At 49.6% G+C, this 18,597-nt stretch overlaps 2 protein-coding genes and 1 long non-coding RNA gene across 9 annotated transcripts in view; 2 read left to right on the top strand and 1 right to left on the bottom strand.

Moving 5' to 3' along the window:
• nagk (N-acetylglucosamine kinase) overlaps positions 1-4,518 on the top strand; it is a 42,038-nt gene extending 37,520 nt beyond the window's left edge. For all 3 annotated transcript variants that reach the window (XM_038793149.1, XM_038793148.1, XM_038793147.1), the window contains 2 exons: positions 2,759-2,837; positions 4,167-4,518. In XM_038793149.1, the coding sequence (XP_038649077.1) occupies positions 2,759-2,837; positions 4,167-4,360 (273 nt within the window). In that variant the 3' untranslated portion in view covers positions 4,361-4,518. The remainder of the gene's footprint in view (positions 1-2,758; positions 2,838-4,166) is intronic.
• Positions 4,519-11,635: 7,117 nt separating this feature from the next.
• On the bottom strand, positions 11,636-17,505 carry LOC119963827. Its single transcript, XR_005460183.1, has 3 exons — positions 17,464-17,505; positions 17,053-17,137; positions 11,636-11,780 (listed from the first exon to the last, which is right to left on the bottom strand). It is a non-coding gene; the product is annotated as an uncharacterized LOC119963827 (long non-coding RNA).
• A 93-nt stretch (positions 17,506-17,598) lies between these two features.
• Positions 17,599-18,597, top strand: part of LOC119963825 — an 83,314-nt gene continuing 82,315 nt past the window's right edge. For all 5 annotated transcript variants that reach the window (XM_038793146.1, XM_038793143.1, XM_038793142.1 and 2 more), the window contains exon 1: positions 17,599-17,740. The gene's annotated coding sequence lies outside the window, so the exon portion shown is untranslated. The remainder of the gene's footprint in view (positions 17,741-18,597) is intronic.

The following is an 18,597-nucleotide window of genomic DNA, read 5'->3' as shown; positions in this document are numbered from 1 at the left end:
ATCTACAGCAACAGAGAGCAAGGAGAATCCAGGCGAAAGACGGGTCGAACGGCTGAAGCGGAGGTGAGCGCGAGACGACAACGGCAGCGAAATCCGTCCGGGAGAAGCAAGTGACAACACCAACACCAGACCCATACCAGTATTGCCCTCTGTAATTATTTCTCCGGCACCCAAATGTATATCTACCTCTACATTCCCCTCCCAAACAGTTGCCTACTTATGTGTTGTAAATAATATTGCCAATTGTACAGAGTTGCTGCTGTTGAGCTGGTGCACAATACCCTACCAGTTATTCTAGTTTATTTTTTATTATTACTTTTTTTTGGGTATTTTCGTGTGTGTCCTTCTCTCCTATATCATAACGGTAAATATACTTTGTTCAAAAACCCAATATAAAACATTTATTAAAAAAAAAATAAAGCATTTGGTCAGGTAGGGATAAAGAACAGCATCGCCTGGTGGACATCTCGAACGACCCTCTGGTCAGCTGAAATTCTGAAGACTCTGATCAATATTGTTTGTTGGGTGGGGGTATCACAGTACCAGCGCCATGATCTACTCAGAATGATGGAGCAGGTCTGAGGGGCTGAATGGTCATCCTACGTAGCAGGGACTTGTCCGCCGGTACCTGCATTGTGTTGTAATTTTGGGGGAGAAGGAAAGCATTGTGGGGTTAATCTCAACAATAAGTGACATTTATTTAGTCCCTTCAACATAGTAAATTGCCCCAGTGAGCGATGGAGGAGCATTATCAAACAAAATCTACTGTCAGGTGTGTCGGACAAGTGGAAAAGGAATGTTTAAAAGGGGGAATAAAAGCTTGGGGCCGAGACAGCTGAAGGCATGGAGACCATTGCCTCAGACGGTCAGAATTGGAGTGGGGGCTGGAATCTCCAGTGGCTGTAGGGCTGGCGAAAGCTGTAAAAGGTTGGTGGACACAGAGTCAGCGAGCACAGGCGGTGCAAATTGAGATGCAGATGGCAGAGTTTTGAGTAAGCGCAAATTACAGTGTGCGCAAGGTGGGGAGGTCGGCGAGCAGAACACTGGGAAAATGTCGGACCAATAATGGGTTTCCCCCCCTACCGCAAATGAGCTGAGGCAGGCGGAGAGATGTTGCAGAGCTGGATGCAGGTGGTATTGAGGATGCAGCAAATCAGAAGCTCAGCTCAGAATCACACACGATTTTAGCACTGCTGCCTCACGGCGCTGAGGACACGGGTTTGAATCCCGGCCCCGGGTCACTGTCCGTGTGGGGTTTGCACATTCTCCCCGTGTCTGCGTGGGTCTCACTCCCCCAACCCTGAGATGTGCAGGGTAGGTGATTTGGCCAGGCTAAATTGCCCCTTCATTGGAAAAAATTAATAGTTGAGTACGCGTACCAGCCTCCCCGAACAGGTGCCGGAATGTGGCGACTAGGGGCTTTTCACAGTAACTTCATTTGAAGCCTACTTGTGACAATAAGCGATTTTCATTTCATTTCTAAATTTATTTAAAACAGAATCACTCTGTTGTTACGGTGCAGAAGGAGGCTATTCGGCCATCGTATCTGCACCGGCTCTTCAAATGAGCATCATGACTTAGTTTCCATTCCCCTGCCTTTTCCCCGCACATTGTTTCAATCAAATAATCATCTAACGCCCTGTTGAACATCTCGATTGAATCTGCCCCCACCACACTTCCAGGCTGAGCATTCCAGGCCCCAATCACCCGCTGTGAGAAAAAAATGCTTATCACACCATATTTGCTTCTTTTGCAAATCTATTTTAAATCTGTGCCCTCTCGTTCTTGATCCTTTCGCGAGCGGGAACAGTTTCTCCCTGTGTTCTCTGTCCAGCCCCCTCATGGTTTTGAACATCTCTATCAGATCTCCTCTCAGCCGCCTCCTCTCCCAGGAGAACAGTCCCGACCTCCCCAATCCATCCTCGTAACTGAAGTTACTCATCCCTGGAACCTCTCCTGCGCTCCCTCCAATGTGTTCACGTCCTTCCTACAGTGTGGTGCCCAGAACTGTCGTCAATATTCCAGCTGAGGTCTAACTGGTGTCTTGAATATATTCAGCATCACCGTGCCCTCGTACTCTAGGCCCCTATTAATAAAGTCCAGGTCACGGGCGGCATGTGGCGCAGTGGATAGCACTGGGACTGCGGCGCTGAGGACCCGGGTTCGAATCCCGGCCCTGGGTCACTGTCCGTGTGGAGTTTGCACATTCTCCCCATGTCTGCGTGGGTTTCACCCCCACAACCCAAAGATGTGCAGGTTAGGTGGATTGGCCACACTAAATTGCCCCTTAATTGGAAAAAAAATAAAATAATTGGATACTCTAAATTTATAAAAAAAAAAAAAAAAAATAAAGTCCAGGTCAGAGTGTTGCAAACAGTCTGGTTCAAGTTTAAGACTGTGGCCAGAGGGAGGGATGGAGTCAACAGCTAGCGACCAGAATTCATGATGGGGACCTATTTCATTGCAACGGCTCCCTGCTGGTTGAAGGCTGGATGCTGAACCCGCATTGTAACAAAATCAAAGACATTGGGAGCCTGGTGGGGAGGTCGGACTGGGATGTCAGTGTGGGTACATGGAATCTGATTATATTACTGGGGGACTGGCTGGAGAGGAAAGATTGAGTGCAGTGACGTTCTTACAGGGAAGAGGTGGAATGGTGGAACTGACCTCTTTGCCTCTCTGTGGTAGACGGTAGTCGAAGCCGATTTATTCCTTTGGAAAGATTTGGGTGTGAGTTTAACTGCTCTTTCTCTTCCAGAAGCTGCATGAGGGGGAGCTTGGTCTGCCCATAGTCTGCGTGGGATCAGTCTGGAACAGCTGGGACCTCATGAGGAATGGTAGGTTGCGAGGGGGCACTCCTGCGTGTCTGCCAGAGAGGATGTGGAGTGATTTACGTGTAGCAACTTGCAGAGACTGACCAGAATGCCCAGTGTAATCGACAGACTCCGCCTCATCAGCTGATCTCCGTTTTAATCACTGAAAACTTGGTCACACAGACAGATGCCACTCGGCCCATTTGCCTGTGCTAGCTCTTTGAGAGAGCTACTCGATTAGAAACAGAGATGTAGAGTACAGAAGGAAGCCATTCAGCCCATCACCTCTCTGCTGCATTAGTTCCACTCCCTTGGTCTTTCCCCATAACGCTGCAGTTTGCTCTCATTTAAGTACCGATCCAATTCCCTTTTGCAAGTTACTATTGAATCTGCGTACGGTGTTCTTTCGGGCAGCATGTTGTAAATCATCACAAGATACTGTTTAAAGAAAGAAAGATTCCCCTAATTTCCCCCCCGTGTCTTTTGCTGATGACCTTAAACCTGTGGACGTGTTAGTGTCACGGGAAACAGTTTCTCCTTATTTACTGTGTCAAAACTGTAGAAAATCTCCCCTTAAGCTTTTCTGCTTCAAGGAGAACAATTCCACCTTCCTCAGTCACCACACAACACGTTCCTCATACCTGGTGCTCTGTTAATAAATCTCCTTCGCACCCTCTCCTATATTGTTTATGAGCGCTTTTCAGGCGAGGTATTAAAACCCAGACTGCACCGTAGGATGGGCCTTAAAAAGGATGGGTAGCACAAGTGGCTAGCACTGTGGCTTCACAGTGCCAAGGTCCCAGGTTCGATTCCCTGCTAGGTCACTGTCTGTGCGGAGTCTACACGTTCTCCCCGTGTCTGCGTGGGTTTCCTCCCACAGTCCAAAGACGTGCAGGTTAGGTGGATTGGCCATGATAAATTGCCCTTAGTGTCCAAAAAAAGGTTGGGAGGGATTATTGGATTATGGAGATAGAGTGGAACTGAGGGCTTAAGTGGGTCGGTGCAGACTTGATGGGCCGAATGGCCCCCTTCTGCACTGTGTGCTCCGAAAGCTAGTGATTTGAAACAAACGTGTTGGACTTCAGCCTGGTGTTGTAAGACTTCTTACTGTGCACAGGAATTTAAGGGGTACTGGGAAGGGCGGGAAATGGAGTTGAAATCCAAGATCAGCCATGATTTATTGAATGGTGGAGTGCGCTCGATGGGCCGAATGGTCCGCTTCTATTATGTTCTTGTGGAATCTTGTTCTGCATGAGCTGGCAAAACGTAAACTAAATTTACTGTGAAGCCCTTTAGAATGCCTGGAGGTTGTGAAAGATGCCACACAAATGCAAATTCTTTCCTTCTTCCTAGGGTTCCTGGAAGTCTTGAAGGAAGTCAAACAGAAGCCAGTGGGAAGGAGTCTGTGCAAGTTTACTATGATGAAACTGAAATGCTCTTCAGCGCTGGGTGCAGCCAGTCTTGGCGCCAAGCACATTGGTTACAATTTACCAATGAACTATGCGGACAATGTAGACGTCTTCTTTGAACACTGCTTCAGTCGCTAGACACTCTTACATTGTGTCGACAACAGAACAACTTGACTTTGGCCAATGGGGTTGTGGTCTCTTGAATGAGGGCGGCTATGCTATTGTTCAACATGCTTTTTTAAATTGATAAGTTTTGTATATTTTCCACGATGAAGAAAACCAATCCGTTTATTCAAGGTCTCATTGCATTGCACTTATTTCCTGGTCGGAGACACATTGAATTCACTGAAGATACAATTCTCCTCCACTCCCGCTTTAGCTTCACAAACATACACAGATTTTAAGGCTAACGTGGGTTACAAAGTACATCTTAGGCTACATTGGTCTCAGTAACACACAGACCCTATAAACACACAGGCTGGCTGTGTGGTAAAGCACTCTGCTCTGAACCCAGGTGATTTTCTGTGACTTTCCAAATTCCACTTCCAACAAAAACAAGCTCTAAATTCTTCTTTTGCAACAATGCTTTCCTTGGGCGGCATGATGTGGAGATGCCGGCATTGGACTGGGGTGAGCACAGTAAAGGAGTCTTACAACACCAGGTTAAAGTCCAACACGTTTGTTTCAAACACTAGCTTTTGGAGCACTGCTCCTTGCTCATGAGGAAGGAGCAGTACTCCGAAAGCTCGTGTTTGAAACAAACCTTTTTAAAAAAATTTAGATTACCCAATTATTTTTTCCAATTGAGGGGCAATCTAGCGTAGCCAATCCACCCACTCTGCACATCCTTGGGTTGTGGGGGCGGAACCCACGCAGACACTGGGAGAATATGCAAACTCCACACGAACTGTGACCCAGAGCCGGGATCGAACCCGGGACCTCAACGCCGCGAGGCGGTTGTGCTAACCACTAGGCCACTGTGCTGCCCTTGTGTTTGAAACAAACCTGTTGGACTTTAACCTGGTGTTGTAAGACTTCTTACTGTTCCTTGGGCAGCACAGTGGTGCAGTGTTTAGCACTGCTGCCACACAGCTCCAGGGACTCTGGTCCCATTCCAGCCTTGAAAGACTGTGTGGAGTTTGCTCTTTCTCCCATGTCTGCGTGGGTTTCCTCCGGGTGCTCTGGTTTCCTCCCAAAGTCCAAAGATGTGCAAGTTAGGTGGATAGGCCACGCTAAATTGCCCCTTCGTGTCCAAAAGCTTAGGTGATGTTACTGGGTCACGGGGATAGGGTGGAGGCATGGGCTTAAGTAGGGTGCTCATTCTAATGGGCCAGTGCAGACCCGATGGGCTGAAAGGCCTCCTGCACTGTAAATTCTATGATATTTCTATGATAAATCAGTGGTTGCATTACGAATCCATTCCAGGTTTTCCAAACTACTCTTTCAAAAAAAGCTTCCACTCCACTTTTAACCAAAACTCCCACATCCTTGTTATACAACTCCCCCTTTAGGATGTCTTTGTATTGCCAGATGCCCAAACTCTTCCCATCTGCTTTAACCATCGATTCCCAGACTATTAAGATGGCATCAAACTTTTGCTTAACCTCTGAAGTCTGTTTTCCCACTTTAAATCTGGTTACTGCAGCTGTCTCTATAATTTGATTTGATTTATTATTGTCACATGTATTAGGATACAGTAAAAAGTTTTGCTTCTTGCATTCTATACAGACAAAGCATACCATACATAGGGAAGGAAGGCGAGACTACAGAACAGTTTGGGCGCGATTCTCTGGCCTCATTGCGCTCGTGTTCAAGCGTAACGAAGCCGGTGAATAGCGGGAGAGGCCGAAAATGAAATCCGTGCCAGGCACCAAACCGTTGGCATTGCAACCGACCCGCACCCAGAGGCAAGAAACCAATTGCCATCGCTTAAGCCCCATTTCCATACAAACAATGAGAACAACCACATATCCGACAGACTCCCATCATTGAACGGCCTCCCCAGCAAGTGTTCACGCTGGTGCCGGTTAGTACTACCTTTTTAAAAAAGTGAACCTGGCAAAAGGGCCTGGGGCGCCAAGGAGGTGAGTAGCTATCTTTGCTCACAGGCAAAAAGCCTGGGGGTACTGGGATTGCTACCCCAGTGCTTGGCGGGGGCGGGGTCCCTCCGCAGGGGTGGGCTGCCATGGGGGGGGGGGGGGGGAGATGCTGGGGGGGGAATCGCACCCAGCATCACCATGCCAACCCCTGGATCCCAATCCCATTCTGGGGGCAACCCTTGTCCCTGCCCGTCTGCCCCACCGATCACCCATAACCCCCACCGACTGCTAAGGACTCTGGCCGTGTGGCTGAAGGCTTTGATAATGATGAATTGCCAACCCAAGTGGATTCCTGTGGTTGGGCGGGCCATCTAGCATGTGGGAGTCATTGCCTAGCATTCCAATCGCACCTTGATGCCTGGACACTGCGGGAGGCAACACCCGAACGCTCAGGGGATGGGACACAGCTCCGGGGACATGTCCATGGCTGGAGGCTGGGTGGGCACCATGGGGGTAGTTGGGGGTGCCTGGAGAGATGGGCAAAGGCCATGAGGTCAGCCCGCATAGTGGAAGAAAGTGATTTAATATTTCATAGAATTTCTAGTGCAGAAGGAGGCCATTCAGCCCATTGAGTCTGCACCGGCCCTTAGAACGAGCACCCTACTTAAGCCCACACCTCCACCTTATCCCCGTATCCCAATAACCCCTCCTAACCTTTTTGGACACTTAAGGGCAATTGATCATGGCCAATCCACCAAACCTGCACGTCTTTGGACTGTGGGAGGAAACCGGGGCACCCGGAGGAAACCCACGCAGACACGGGGAGAATGTGCAAACTCCGCACAGACAGTGACCCAAGCCGGGAATCAAACCTGGGACCCTGGAGCTGTGAAGCAATCATGCTAACCACTGTGCTACCGTGCATCATAATGGTTGTGCAAAATGATGTTTAATGAGCTGTATAATATCCCACTCCCGATGGTGCTGCCCCCGCAACCCCCCTCAGCCCCCACCCAACCCCTCCTTCCCCAGTGCCCTCAGTGATGTTCAACGTTCTTGGCCATACTACCACTACCTCTACCACATCAGAGATGGAGGCGGCCTGCTGCTTAACTCGGCCCGTGGCCATCGATGGCCCTGCTGGATGTCCTCTGGGGATTCTGGGGCTGGAGAGCCCCGGCTCACCAGGGGCTGCCCTGTCCCGTATGCTGACCCCGAAATTAGACCTTATCAGAGGGGTGGATCTCGGGGGAGCTGGTGGCCAATGTCGCCACTCCATGGGACGGGTCTGGCCTGGCATCCAGCGCCCCCTCCTTCAGATCGGTGCCCATAGGGCACTGGGTTTCACTTTGGGACGGAGGGCAGCTGTTTCAAGCCCCGTCTGCCCCTGCATCATCTGGCTCTGACAGCCCTGGCGGCTCCCCATGGTCTGCACCATCATGTTGACCATAAGACGTAGGAGCAGAATTAGGCCACTCGGCCCATCGAATCTGCTCCGCCATTCAATCATGGCTGATCTTTTCTCATCCCCCTTCTCATGCCTTCTCCTCATAACCCCTGATTCCCTTATTAATCAAGAACCTATCTACCTATCTATCTCTGTCTTAACGACACAGTGAATTGGCCTCCACAGCCATCTGCGGCAAAGAGTTCCACAGATTCACCACCCTCTGGCTGAAGAAATTCCTCCTCATCTCTGTCCCTTTAGTCTGAGATGGTGTCCTAATCTGGTTCTAGTTTTTCCTACAAGTGGAAACATCCTCTCCACGTCCATCTATCCAGGCCTCGCAGTATCCTGTAAGTTTCAATAAGATCCCCCCTCATCCTTCTAAACTCCAACGAGTAAAGACCCTGAGTCCTCAAATGTTCCTCATACGACAAGTTCTTCATTCCAGGGATCATTCTTGTGAACCTCCTCTGGACCCTTTCCAAGGCCAGCAGATCCTTCCTTAGATACGGGGCCCAAAACTGCTCACAATACTCCAAATGGGGTCTGACCAGAGCCTTATACAGCCTCGGAAGTACATCCTGGTCTTGTATTCTAGCCCTCTCGACATGAATGCTAACATTGCATTTGCCTTCCTAACTGCCGACTGAGCCTGCACGTTAACCCTAAGAGAATCGTGAACAAGGACTCCCAAGTCCCTTTGTGCTTCTGCTTTCCGAAACATTTCCCCATTTAGAAAATAGTCTACGCCTAGATTCCTCCTTCCAACGTGCATAACCTCACACTTTTCCACATTGTATTTCATTTGCCACTTCATTGCCCACTCTCCTAGCTTGTCCAAATCCTTCTGCAGCCCCCTTGCTTCCTCAATACCACCTGCCCCTCTACAGATCTTTGTATCATCTGCAAACTTAGCAACAGTGCCTTCAGTTCCTTCTTCCAGATCATTTATGTATATTGTAAAAAGTTGTGGTCCCAGCACAGACCCCTGAGGCACACCACTAGTCACCGTCTGCCATCTTGAAAAAGACCCTTTTACCCCCACTCTCTGCCTTCTGCCAGTCAGCCAATCTTCTATCCAAACCAGGATCTTACTCTGAACACCATGGGCTCTTAACTTATTTAACAGTCTCCTATGCGGCACCTTGTCAAAGGCATCCTCAGCGCTGGGTGCCAGGCTGGACCCGCCCCATGGAGTGGGGACATTGGCCAGCAGCTCCCCCGAGATCCACCCCTTTGACAAGGTCTCATCTCGGGGGTCAGCACACGGGACAGGGCAGCACGGCTGTGCGTGTGCTGCCGACACGTGAGCTGGACCCTCCGACACCCTCAGTGAAGCTCCTCAGTGACTGGGCCATGCCCATCTGCAACTGGGACAAGCTCAGCATCTCGGCCATGCCCATCTGAGAGCGGGACCATCAGTGATCACTTGCTTCTACCCTGGAGTTGTTGGCAAGTGGGAAAAAGCTGCAAACACAATTTGAGTTATAGACAGAACAGAGGGCCATCTGCTATGAAATGAAAATTGCTTATTGTCACAAGTAGGCTTCAAATGAAGTGACTGTGAAAAGCCCCTAGTCACCACATTCCAGCGCCTGTTCGGAGAGGCTGGTACGGGAATCGAACCGTGCTGCTGGCCTGCTTTCAAAGCCAGCGATTTAGCACTGTGCTAAACCAGCCACTGGTTGCTATGAGTTGCATTCCCCATTGGGCCCAGAGGAAGTTATAAAATTCATTGGATTGATGCAGATTGGGAAAGCCTCTGGCCCGGATGGCTTTTCCATTGGATTTTATGGGAAGTTCATGGAGCAGTTGGTACCTTTAATTCTGGACGTGTTTAATGATTGCTTATTCCGGGATTCATTGTCCTCTACCCTCACAGGCCTCTATCTCGTTGATTCTCAAGAAAGACGAAGACCCTACTATTGGGCAGCCAATGTGTCAATGGTGCGTAAATGGGTGATGGAGGGGGGAGGGGCGGCGTGGAAAAGAATGGAGATGGCGTCATGTAGAGGTACGAGCCTGGGTGCCATGGTAACGGCGCCGTTGCCGCTCTCCCCTAAGAGGTTTACCACGAGCCCGGTGGTGGCGGAGACCCTAAGAATCTGGGGACAGTGGAGACGGCGTCGGGGGGAAACGGGGGGCTCGATGGAGGCTCCACTGGGTGGCGACCATCGGTTCATCCCGGGGAACACAGATGGGGGATTCAGGGGGTGGCAAAGGGCGGGCATCAGCAAATTGAGGGACCTGTTTATTGGCGGGAGGTTTGCGGGCCTGGGGGAACTGGAAGATAAATTTGGCCTTCCCCAAGGTGAACATGTTCAGATACCTGCAGGTAAAGGCGTTTGCTAGGCGACAGGTAGAGGGATTCCCTTTGCTGCCCTCGCAGGGGACGATGGGCAGAGTGCTTTCGGGGGTGTGGGTCGGAGAGGGGAAGGTGTCTGACATCTATAAGGTAATGCAGGAGGTGGAGGAGTCGTCAGTGGAGGAGCTGAAGGCTAAATGGGAGGAGGAACTCGGGGAGCAGATAGAGGACGGGACTTGGGCGGATGCCTTGGAGAGAGTCAACTCTTCCTCCTCATGTGCGAGGCTTAGTCTCATCCAATTTAAGGTGCTGCACCGGGCCCATATGTCCGGGACTAGGATGAGTAGGTTCTTTGGGGGTGAGGACAGGTGCACCAGATGTTCGGGGAGTCCAGCGAACCACGCCCATATGTTCTGGGCATGCCCAGCACTGGAAGAATTCTGGAAGGGGGTGGCGGGGACGGTGTCGAGGGTGGTTGGATCCAGGGTCAAACCAGGGTGGGGACTCGCGATTTTTGGAGTTGCGGTAGAGCCGGGAGTGCAGGAGGCGAAAGAGGCCGGTGTCCTGGCCTTTGCGTCCCTAGTAGCCCGTCGAAGGATTCTGCTACATTGGAAGGGTGCAAGGCCCCCAAGCGTGGAGACCTGGATCAGTGACATGGCGGGATTTATAAAATTGGAAAAGGTCAAATTTGCCCTGAGAGGATCAATACAAGGGTTCTATAAACGATGGCAGCCTTTTCTGGACTTCCTGGCTCAAAGATAGGTAACTTGGTCAATAGCAGCAGCAACCCGGGTGGGGGGGGGGGGGGGGGGGGTGGGGTGCATTATTGTAGTGTTTATTCTGTAACTTTATAGTGTGTTAATTTGCATTGTTAACATGCTGGGTTGTTCATGGGATGGGGCGAATGTATATGATTGTTAATATTATTGTTATTTTCGGTATTTTACTAAGGTGCGTCAATGTTGTATAAAATCAAAATTTTTCAATAAAAATTATTTTTTAAAAAAGAAAGACGAAGACCCAACAGAGTGTTCAGTTCTGGTCGCCACACTACCTGGAGGATGTGGAGGCTTTGGAGAGGGGACAGAAGGGATTTTCCAGGATGTTGCCTGGTTTGGACGGCATTAGCTATGAGGAGAGTTTGGATAAACTCGGTTTGTTCTCTTTGAAATTATGGAGTTTGTAGAACGACCTGATAGAAGTCTGCAGATTATGAGGGGCATGGATAGTCAGAAGCGTTTCCCAGGGTGGTAGAGTCAATTACTAGGGGCTAAGGTATGAGGGACAAAGTTTAGAGGAGATGGGCGAGGGAGTTTTTTTTACACAGGGTGGTGGGTGCCTTGAACTTGCTGCCGGAAGAGGGGCTGGAAGCAGGTACGATAGTGACGTTTAAGGGGCGTCTTGACAAATACATGAATAAAATGGGAATAGAGGGATATGGACCCCAGTAGTGTAGAAGGTTTTAGGTTAGACGGGCAGTATGGTTGGCGCAGACTTGAAGGGCCTGTTCTGCGCTGTACTTTTCTTTGTTCTTTGTTCCAGTGTAGGTCGTATCGGCCTACTCACTCACATCTAGAATGCAGATGTTAAAGTTACCTGCCAAGGTGCTGGCTCTGCAGATGGAGCCCTGCCTTCCAGAGGTAATCTCAGAGGATCGGACCGGCTTCGTTCACGGTCGACAATTGTTGACCAATATACGTCGCCTGCTAAACGTTGTCCTTTTTCCCTGCTCGATGACCATACCAGAAGTCATTGTTTCCCTGGATGCTGAAAAGGCATTAAACGGAGTGGAGTGGGAATATCTATTTGAGATTCGGCCACACGTTTATTCCCTGGATTAGACTATTGCATACGGCCCCCACTGCCAGTGTTCACACAAATACCCTGAACTTTGGTTACTTTCAGTTGAATAGGGGCATCAGACAAGTCTGTCCACTGTCTCTGCTCCTGTTTTCTCTGACAATAGGACTGTTCTGTTAGGCTAAGGTCCTTTCTTAAATGGAATGGGATAAATCGGGGAGGGGTGGAACATTGAGTATCCCTTTACGCAGATAATCTTTTATTAGTTTTACACGTCAGCTTACATGAACACTGCAGTGAGGTTACTGTGAAAAGCCCCTAGTCGCCACATTCCGGCCCCTGTTCGGGTACACTGAGGGAGAATTCAGAATGTCCAATTCACCTAACAGCACGTCTTTCAGGACAAGACGAGAATCGAACCCGGGTCCCTGCCGCTGTGAAGCATCAGTGCTAACCACTGCGCTATCGTGCTGCCCTATGATGATCTACTTCTCTATGTTATGGACCCAGTACTCTCCATGGACGAGATAATGAAGCTGCTCAGTATTTCTGGCTCCTTTGCTGGTTACAAGTTGAACTTAGACAAGAGCTGCGGATCATACGGATCCATTTTCTTGGGGGGGGGGGGGGCAGTGATCCCCAAGAATGTCCTACAAAGAAGAAGAAACATGAGGGCCTGGTCTTCCCAAACCTCCAGTGGGCGGCCACAGAGTGAGACAAGGGGTGAAAGAATCAGACAGGGAATGGGTGAGGATGGAGGGGAGCGACATTCCGGGCCCTCGCCAGGGCAGCGCTCCCATCCCCGCCAAAAACACTCAATAAGCTCAGTGACGGTAGCCACTCTCTGAACCTGGAACCAAATAAGACAGCACGTCGGTCTAACCAAAATGTCCACTCTGGCCCCCATCTGTAGCAGCCACAAGTCTGCATCAGCCAGGCTGGACGCCACCTTTAGGAGATGGAAACAGGACAGGGGGACACTGACCTTTAGGGACCACTACACAGATGTCAGGCGAGCAACCCTAGAGAAACTGACAGAGATTCCAGCGACCCTACGGGAATGAACACCGACACCTACAGGTTAACACCTTCGGAATTCCTCCACCTGGAGAAGATAAAGTACGCCACCCGAGGATCAGAGGATTTATTCCACAAAATGTGGAGGCCATTCACTAACTTGTTCCAGGTCCTGTTTAAAGCCAACAGCCAATAGAGCAAGGGGGGAAGGTCATACAGGGGCCAACAAGACAGCACGTCTTTCAGCACTTGTGGGAGGAACCCGGAGTACCCGGAGGAAACCCACGCAGACACGGGGAGAACGTGCAGACTCCGCACAGACAGTGACCTAAGCTGGAAACTGAATCCAGGTCCCTGGCACTGCGAAGCAAAGAACAGATAGAGAGGGGAGCAGAGGGGTGGGCGGGAGGTAGAGAGGAGGGGGAGGTTCGGGAACAGGCAAAACGGACGGTAGCACAGTGGTTAGCACTGTTGCTTCACAGCGCCAGGGACCTGGGTTCGATTTCCGGCTTGGGTCACTGTCTATGTGGAGTCTGCACGTTCTCCCCATGCCTGCGCGGGTTTTCTCCAGGTGCCTCAGTTTCCTCTCTCAAGTCCCGAAAGACGTGCTGTTAGGTGAATTGGACATTCTGAATTCTCCCTCCGTGTACCCGAACAGGCGCTGGAATGTGGCGACGAGGGGCTTTTCACAGTAACTTCATTGTAGTGTTAACGTCAGCCTGCTTGTGACAATAAAGATTATTATTATTGTTATTAGGTGTCCGATAGCAAGGCCACAAAGAACAAGATCCCAAAGAAACACCTAAAATGGGGAGGGGGGGGGGGGGGGGGGGGGGGGGGAAGAGAGAGGTGTTGGAGCCAATTAACAGAGGGGTTGGTGAAAGAGCTGCACACATGTAAATAGATGACAATCACATACTGTAAAATATTTGTTCCAATAAAGTATCCCAAAAAAAAAAAAAAGAGGGGGCCGGAGGAAGGGGGCAAGGGGGGGGGGGGGGGGGGGGGGGGGGGTGTGGTTTGTTGCTCATGGCGAGCTCCTGTACATTGTACCCGATCCACATACCTTTGTCTATTGTACAGTGTATAAAATATAAAATGTCAATAACATTTTTTTGAAAAACTTGGACAAGAGAAACTTGTTTCTCGGTCAAACCTTGGGGAGGAGAGCACAACCTTTTGTCTTGCTAAGACTAGCCTTCACTATCTGGGGATCTGGGTGACCCGCCATTGGGCCTCGCTTCATAAATTAAATTGCACTAATCAGGTAAACAGTGTCAAATCAGACGTGCAGAGGTGGGATATCCTCCTGCTAGACAGACTGGAGAGTTGGGCAGAGAAATGGCAGATGGAGTTTATTCCAGGCAAATGCGAGGTGATGCATTTTGGAAGATCTAATTCAAGAGCGGACTATACGGTCAATGGAAGAGTCCTGGGGAAAATTGCTGTACACAGAGATCTGGGAGTTCAGGTCCATTGTACCCTGAAGGTGGCAACGCAGGTCGATAGGGTGGTCAAGAAGGCATACAGCATGCTTGCCTTCATTGGACGGGGTATTGAGTACAAGAGTTGGCGGGTCATGTTACAGTTGTATAGGACTTTGGTTAGGCCACATTTGGAATACTGCGTGCAGTTCTGGTCGCCACCATTACCAGAAGGATGTGGATGCTTTAGAGAGGGTGCAGAGGAGGCTCACCAGGCTGTTGCCTGGTATGGAGGGTGCTAGCTATGAAGAAAGGTTGAGTAGATTAGGATTGTTTTCGTTGGAAAGACGGAGGTTGAGGGGGGACCTGATTGAGTTCTACAAAACTATGAGAGGTATGGACAGGGTGGATAGCAACAAGCTTTTTCCAAGAGTGGGGGTGTCAATTACAAGGGGTCACGATTTCAAGGTGAGAGGGGGAAAGTTTAAGGGAGATGTGCGTGGAAAGTTTTTTACGCAGAGGGTGGTGGGTGCCTGGAACACTTTGCCAGTGGAGGTGGTTGAGGCAGGCACGATAGCATCATTTAAGATGCATCTGGACAGATATATGAACGGGCGGGGAACAGAGGGAAGTAGATCCTTGGAAAATAGGCGGCAGGTTTAGATAAAGGATCTGGATCGGCGCAGGCTGGAAGGGCCGGAGGGCCTGTTCCTGTGCTGTAATTTTCTTTGTTCTTTGTTCTATTCTTTGCTCCCAAGGTTTTTATCATTTTTTCAATGTCTCCCCATTTTTCTCCCCAAGTTCTTTTTTGTCAAAGTCAACAAATTAATGTTGTCCTTTATTTAGGTGGTAAGACTCCAAGGATCCGTGGGGCTTTGTTCCAAAGAGATGGACCATCAGGGGGCTTGGCTCTACCCGATTTCTTGTCTTACTGTTGGGCAGCCAATATTCAGAAGATATTGTTGTGGTTCAGTGGTGCTGGTTCCATATGTGGACAAATGGAAGCGAGCTCCTGCACCCTTTCCAGCCTTTGCGTACTGCAATGTTGCCCTTTTCCCTGGTGAGACTTTCCCTATGTCCAGTGGTGGCGTCCATCCTGAGAATCGGGAAGCAGCTCAGAGAACATTTCACACCCTATCTTCACTGAGCCCCCATCTGCAATAACCACCTTTTCCTCAGCGGGCCTGGACTCGACGTTTAAGTCATGGAAGACGAAGGGTCTGGAGAGGTTTGGGGACCTGTTCGTGGACAGGAGGTGTGCTAATTTTACGGAGCTGATGGAGAAATCCCAACTGCCTGGTGCCAGCGTTTTCAGCTACTTTCAGTTTTAAGTTTTTTAACACATGGCTTTCCCCTCCTTTCCCTAGGCGCCGCCCTCTTCCTTGTTGAAGAGAATTTTGACTCCAGCCAGGTCTGGTGGTGGTGGGGTAGGGAGGGAGGGGACACTGACTGTCTCTGGCCAGGTCTGATGGCGGAGGGGGGAGGGCACTATTTTGGGCATATACGACCATATTTTCTCAGCGGAGTCAGCTCCATTGAGTGAGGTGAGGGTAAAATGAGAGGATGAATTGGGTCCCATTCTGGATGATGGGATAGGGTCAACTCCATGTCTGCATGTGCTCGACTAAGTCTGATCCAATTCAAGGTGGTGCACAGGGTGCATCTGACTGAAGTGAGGATGAGCGGATCCTTCTCTCGGGTGGAGGATAAGTGTGAGCGTTACTCTGGGGGGGGGGGGGGGTGCTAGCCACACACATGTTCTGCTCCTGTCCCAAGTTGGTACGCTTTTGGGCCTCTTTCTTCAGCACTATCTTGGAGATACTCAGTGTGGATTTGGATCCATGTCCGCTGGTGGCCATTGTTGTGGTATCAGCACAATGGATAGCACTGGGACTGCGGTGCTGAGGACCCGGGTTCGTTCCCGGCCCTGGGTCACTGTCCGTGTGGAGTTTGCACATTCTCCCAGTGTCTGCGTGGGTTTCACTCCCACAACCCAAAGATGTGCAGGTTAGGTGGATTGGCCACGCTAAATTGCCCCTTAATTGGGAAAAAAAATAATTGGGTACTCTAAATTTATATATTAAAAATTAAATTTGGGGGGGCATCAGATGCACGGGTAGGTCAGTCAGCGGTGAAGGTGGGTGTCTTCGCCTTCGCCGCATTGATAGCTCGGAGATGGGTTCCGCTTGGGTGGAGTTCTCCTACTGCACCCAGTGCTTCAGCCTGGTTGGGTGACCTCATGCCTTTTCTACATTTGGAGCGGGTTAAGTACACCATCAGCTGGTCGGTAGAAGGGCTCTGCCTTAGATGGCAGACATTCATTTCCTTTTGTAAGGATCTAGTCATCGTCAGCTATTGGGTGGGGGGGGGGGGGGGGGGTGGTTTAGTTTAGGTTTTGGGGTTAAAGTTGACATGTACTTTTGCTTGTTTGTTTCATTTCTCTATTGTGTAATTTTGATTCATTGTTTTGGATCGTTTTGTTTAATATGAACATTTTTAATAAACATATATTTTTTTTAAAGACTATAACTTGAACCTTTTTGACTGCGGTTCTGGGACACCTAGTGCTCTGACCACCTTCTGGACCAGAACTTCAGTTGTTTCTCTCAAAGCTACAAGCCATCTTTAGGACATTTTAATGATACATTTCCAAAATAACCCTAATGAGTTACGCTTTTCATGACTAAGCTTATATACAGTACAATTTGATCACTTAAGCCTCATTAATTACACAAATTTGCAAATGAGGTGATGAAGTCAAACACTTCTGTCTGTTGAAGTGTGTGATGCATACCCACCTGGCCACCTTCATGCACAATGAATGGCCATCTGGGCGAGAAGCAGAGTGTGCCAGGAGCTCAACTTCAGCCAGAAATGGGAGCCCTGAGAGAGGGGAGAAAATTGATCAAATCAATTGTTGTGGGGAATCATAGAATCCTACAGTGCAGAAGCAAGGCATTTGGCCCATGGAGGCTACACCGACCCTCTGAAAGAACATCCCACCCAGGTCCACACCCCCATCCCATCCCTGTAACCCCATTACTCCATCTAACCTTTGGACACAACAGGCAATTTAGCATAACCAATCTACCTAGCCCCGCACATCTTTGGACTGTGGGAGGAAACCGGAGCACCCGGAGGAAATCCGCGCAGACACGGGGAGAATGTACAAACTCTACACAGACAGTCGCCCGAGGCCGGAATTGAACCTGAGTCCCTGGCGCTGAGAGGCAGCAGTGCTAACCACTGTGCCACCATGCCGGAATGATGTCACAGCAGTTGACATTGACATCATAATGAATTAACTAAATTTCTTCTTGTAAAATAAAATGTCCCAGCACAGTTTACCTCCAAACACATGCACATTAATGCACACAAACATACATTAGACTCATGATACCATTGCACTCGGAAGAAAGCAATATTGCAAATCCCTGAAGAAACAGGACAAAGAGAATCGCAGAGTGACTCGAACAATTTAAGGAGGTAATTGATGAACCCCAAAGAAATTCCTGAGACTAACTTTGTCCCATAAGCGATGTTTTAAAAGAAAAATCATTCTGCAGGAGGTGGGCATAGCAGGCAAAGCTGGAAATTATTGCCCATGCCCAGTTACCCCTTGAGGGTGTGGGGGGGGGGGGGGGGGGGGAGAGGAGTGGTGGTTGGGGGGGGGGGGGGGGGGGCTTTGGAACTGCTGCAGCCCAAGTGATGGGGGCAGTCCCAAAGTTCCTCCCAAAGGGAGGGAGTTCAGAGATGTTGACCCTGTGACAGTGAAGGAAGAGCAACACAGGTCCAAGTCAGGATGCTGAAGGTCATGGTGCTCCCAAGCACCTTTCGTCCTTCGAGCAGAGAAATATTCAAGTGAAACTGATCCAATTAACATTTTGAAGTTTGTTAATGAGGATCCAGAATCTGATTGGGTCTGCTCCGTGTGACTCCATTAAAGGCACAAAATGTCTTATTGTGACACCCAGGTGGCATGACTTTATGAGTGTCTGCAAGATAATACCAGAGTAGGGCATGGTCGTGTCTGTGAGTGGTAGTGCAGTGGGAGTTGGTGTTCACGTGACTGAACTAGCAACTAGAGGCCCAAGTGAATGCTCTGGTCGAATTTAACTTCAATCAATAATTCTGGAATTGAAAAAAATCTAGTCCCAGTAATAGTGACCATGAAATTATCATCAACTGTCGTAAACCCTTCTTGTTCTCTAACGTCCTTTAGGGAAGGAAATCTGCCGTCCTAACCCGGTCTGGCCTACATGTGACTCCAGACCCCCACAGCAATGTGCTCTCTGAAATGGCCAAGCAAGCCACTGTATTCAAGGGCAGTTAGGGATGGTCAA

This window comes from Scyliorhinus canicula, chromosome 3 (genome assembly GCF_902713615.1).
Source record: "Scyliorhinus canicula chromosome 3, sScyCan1.1, whole genome shotgun sequence".
In the NCBI taxonomy this organism is placed as follows: domain Eukaryota; kingdom Metazoa; phylum Chordata; class Chondrichthyes; order Carcharhiniformes; family Scyliorhinidae; genus Scyliorhinus; species Scyliorhinus canicula.
This window is presented reverse-complemented; position numbering and strand designations above follow the sequence as displayed.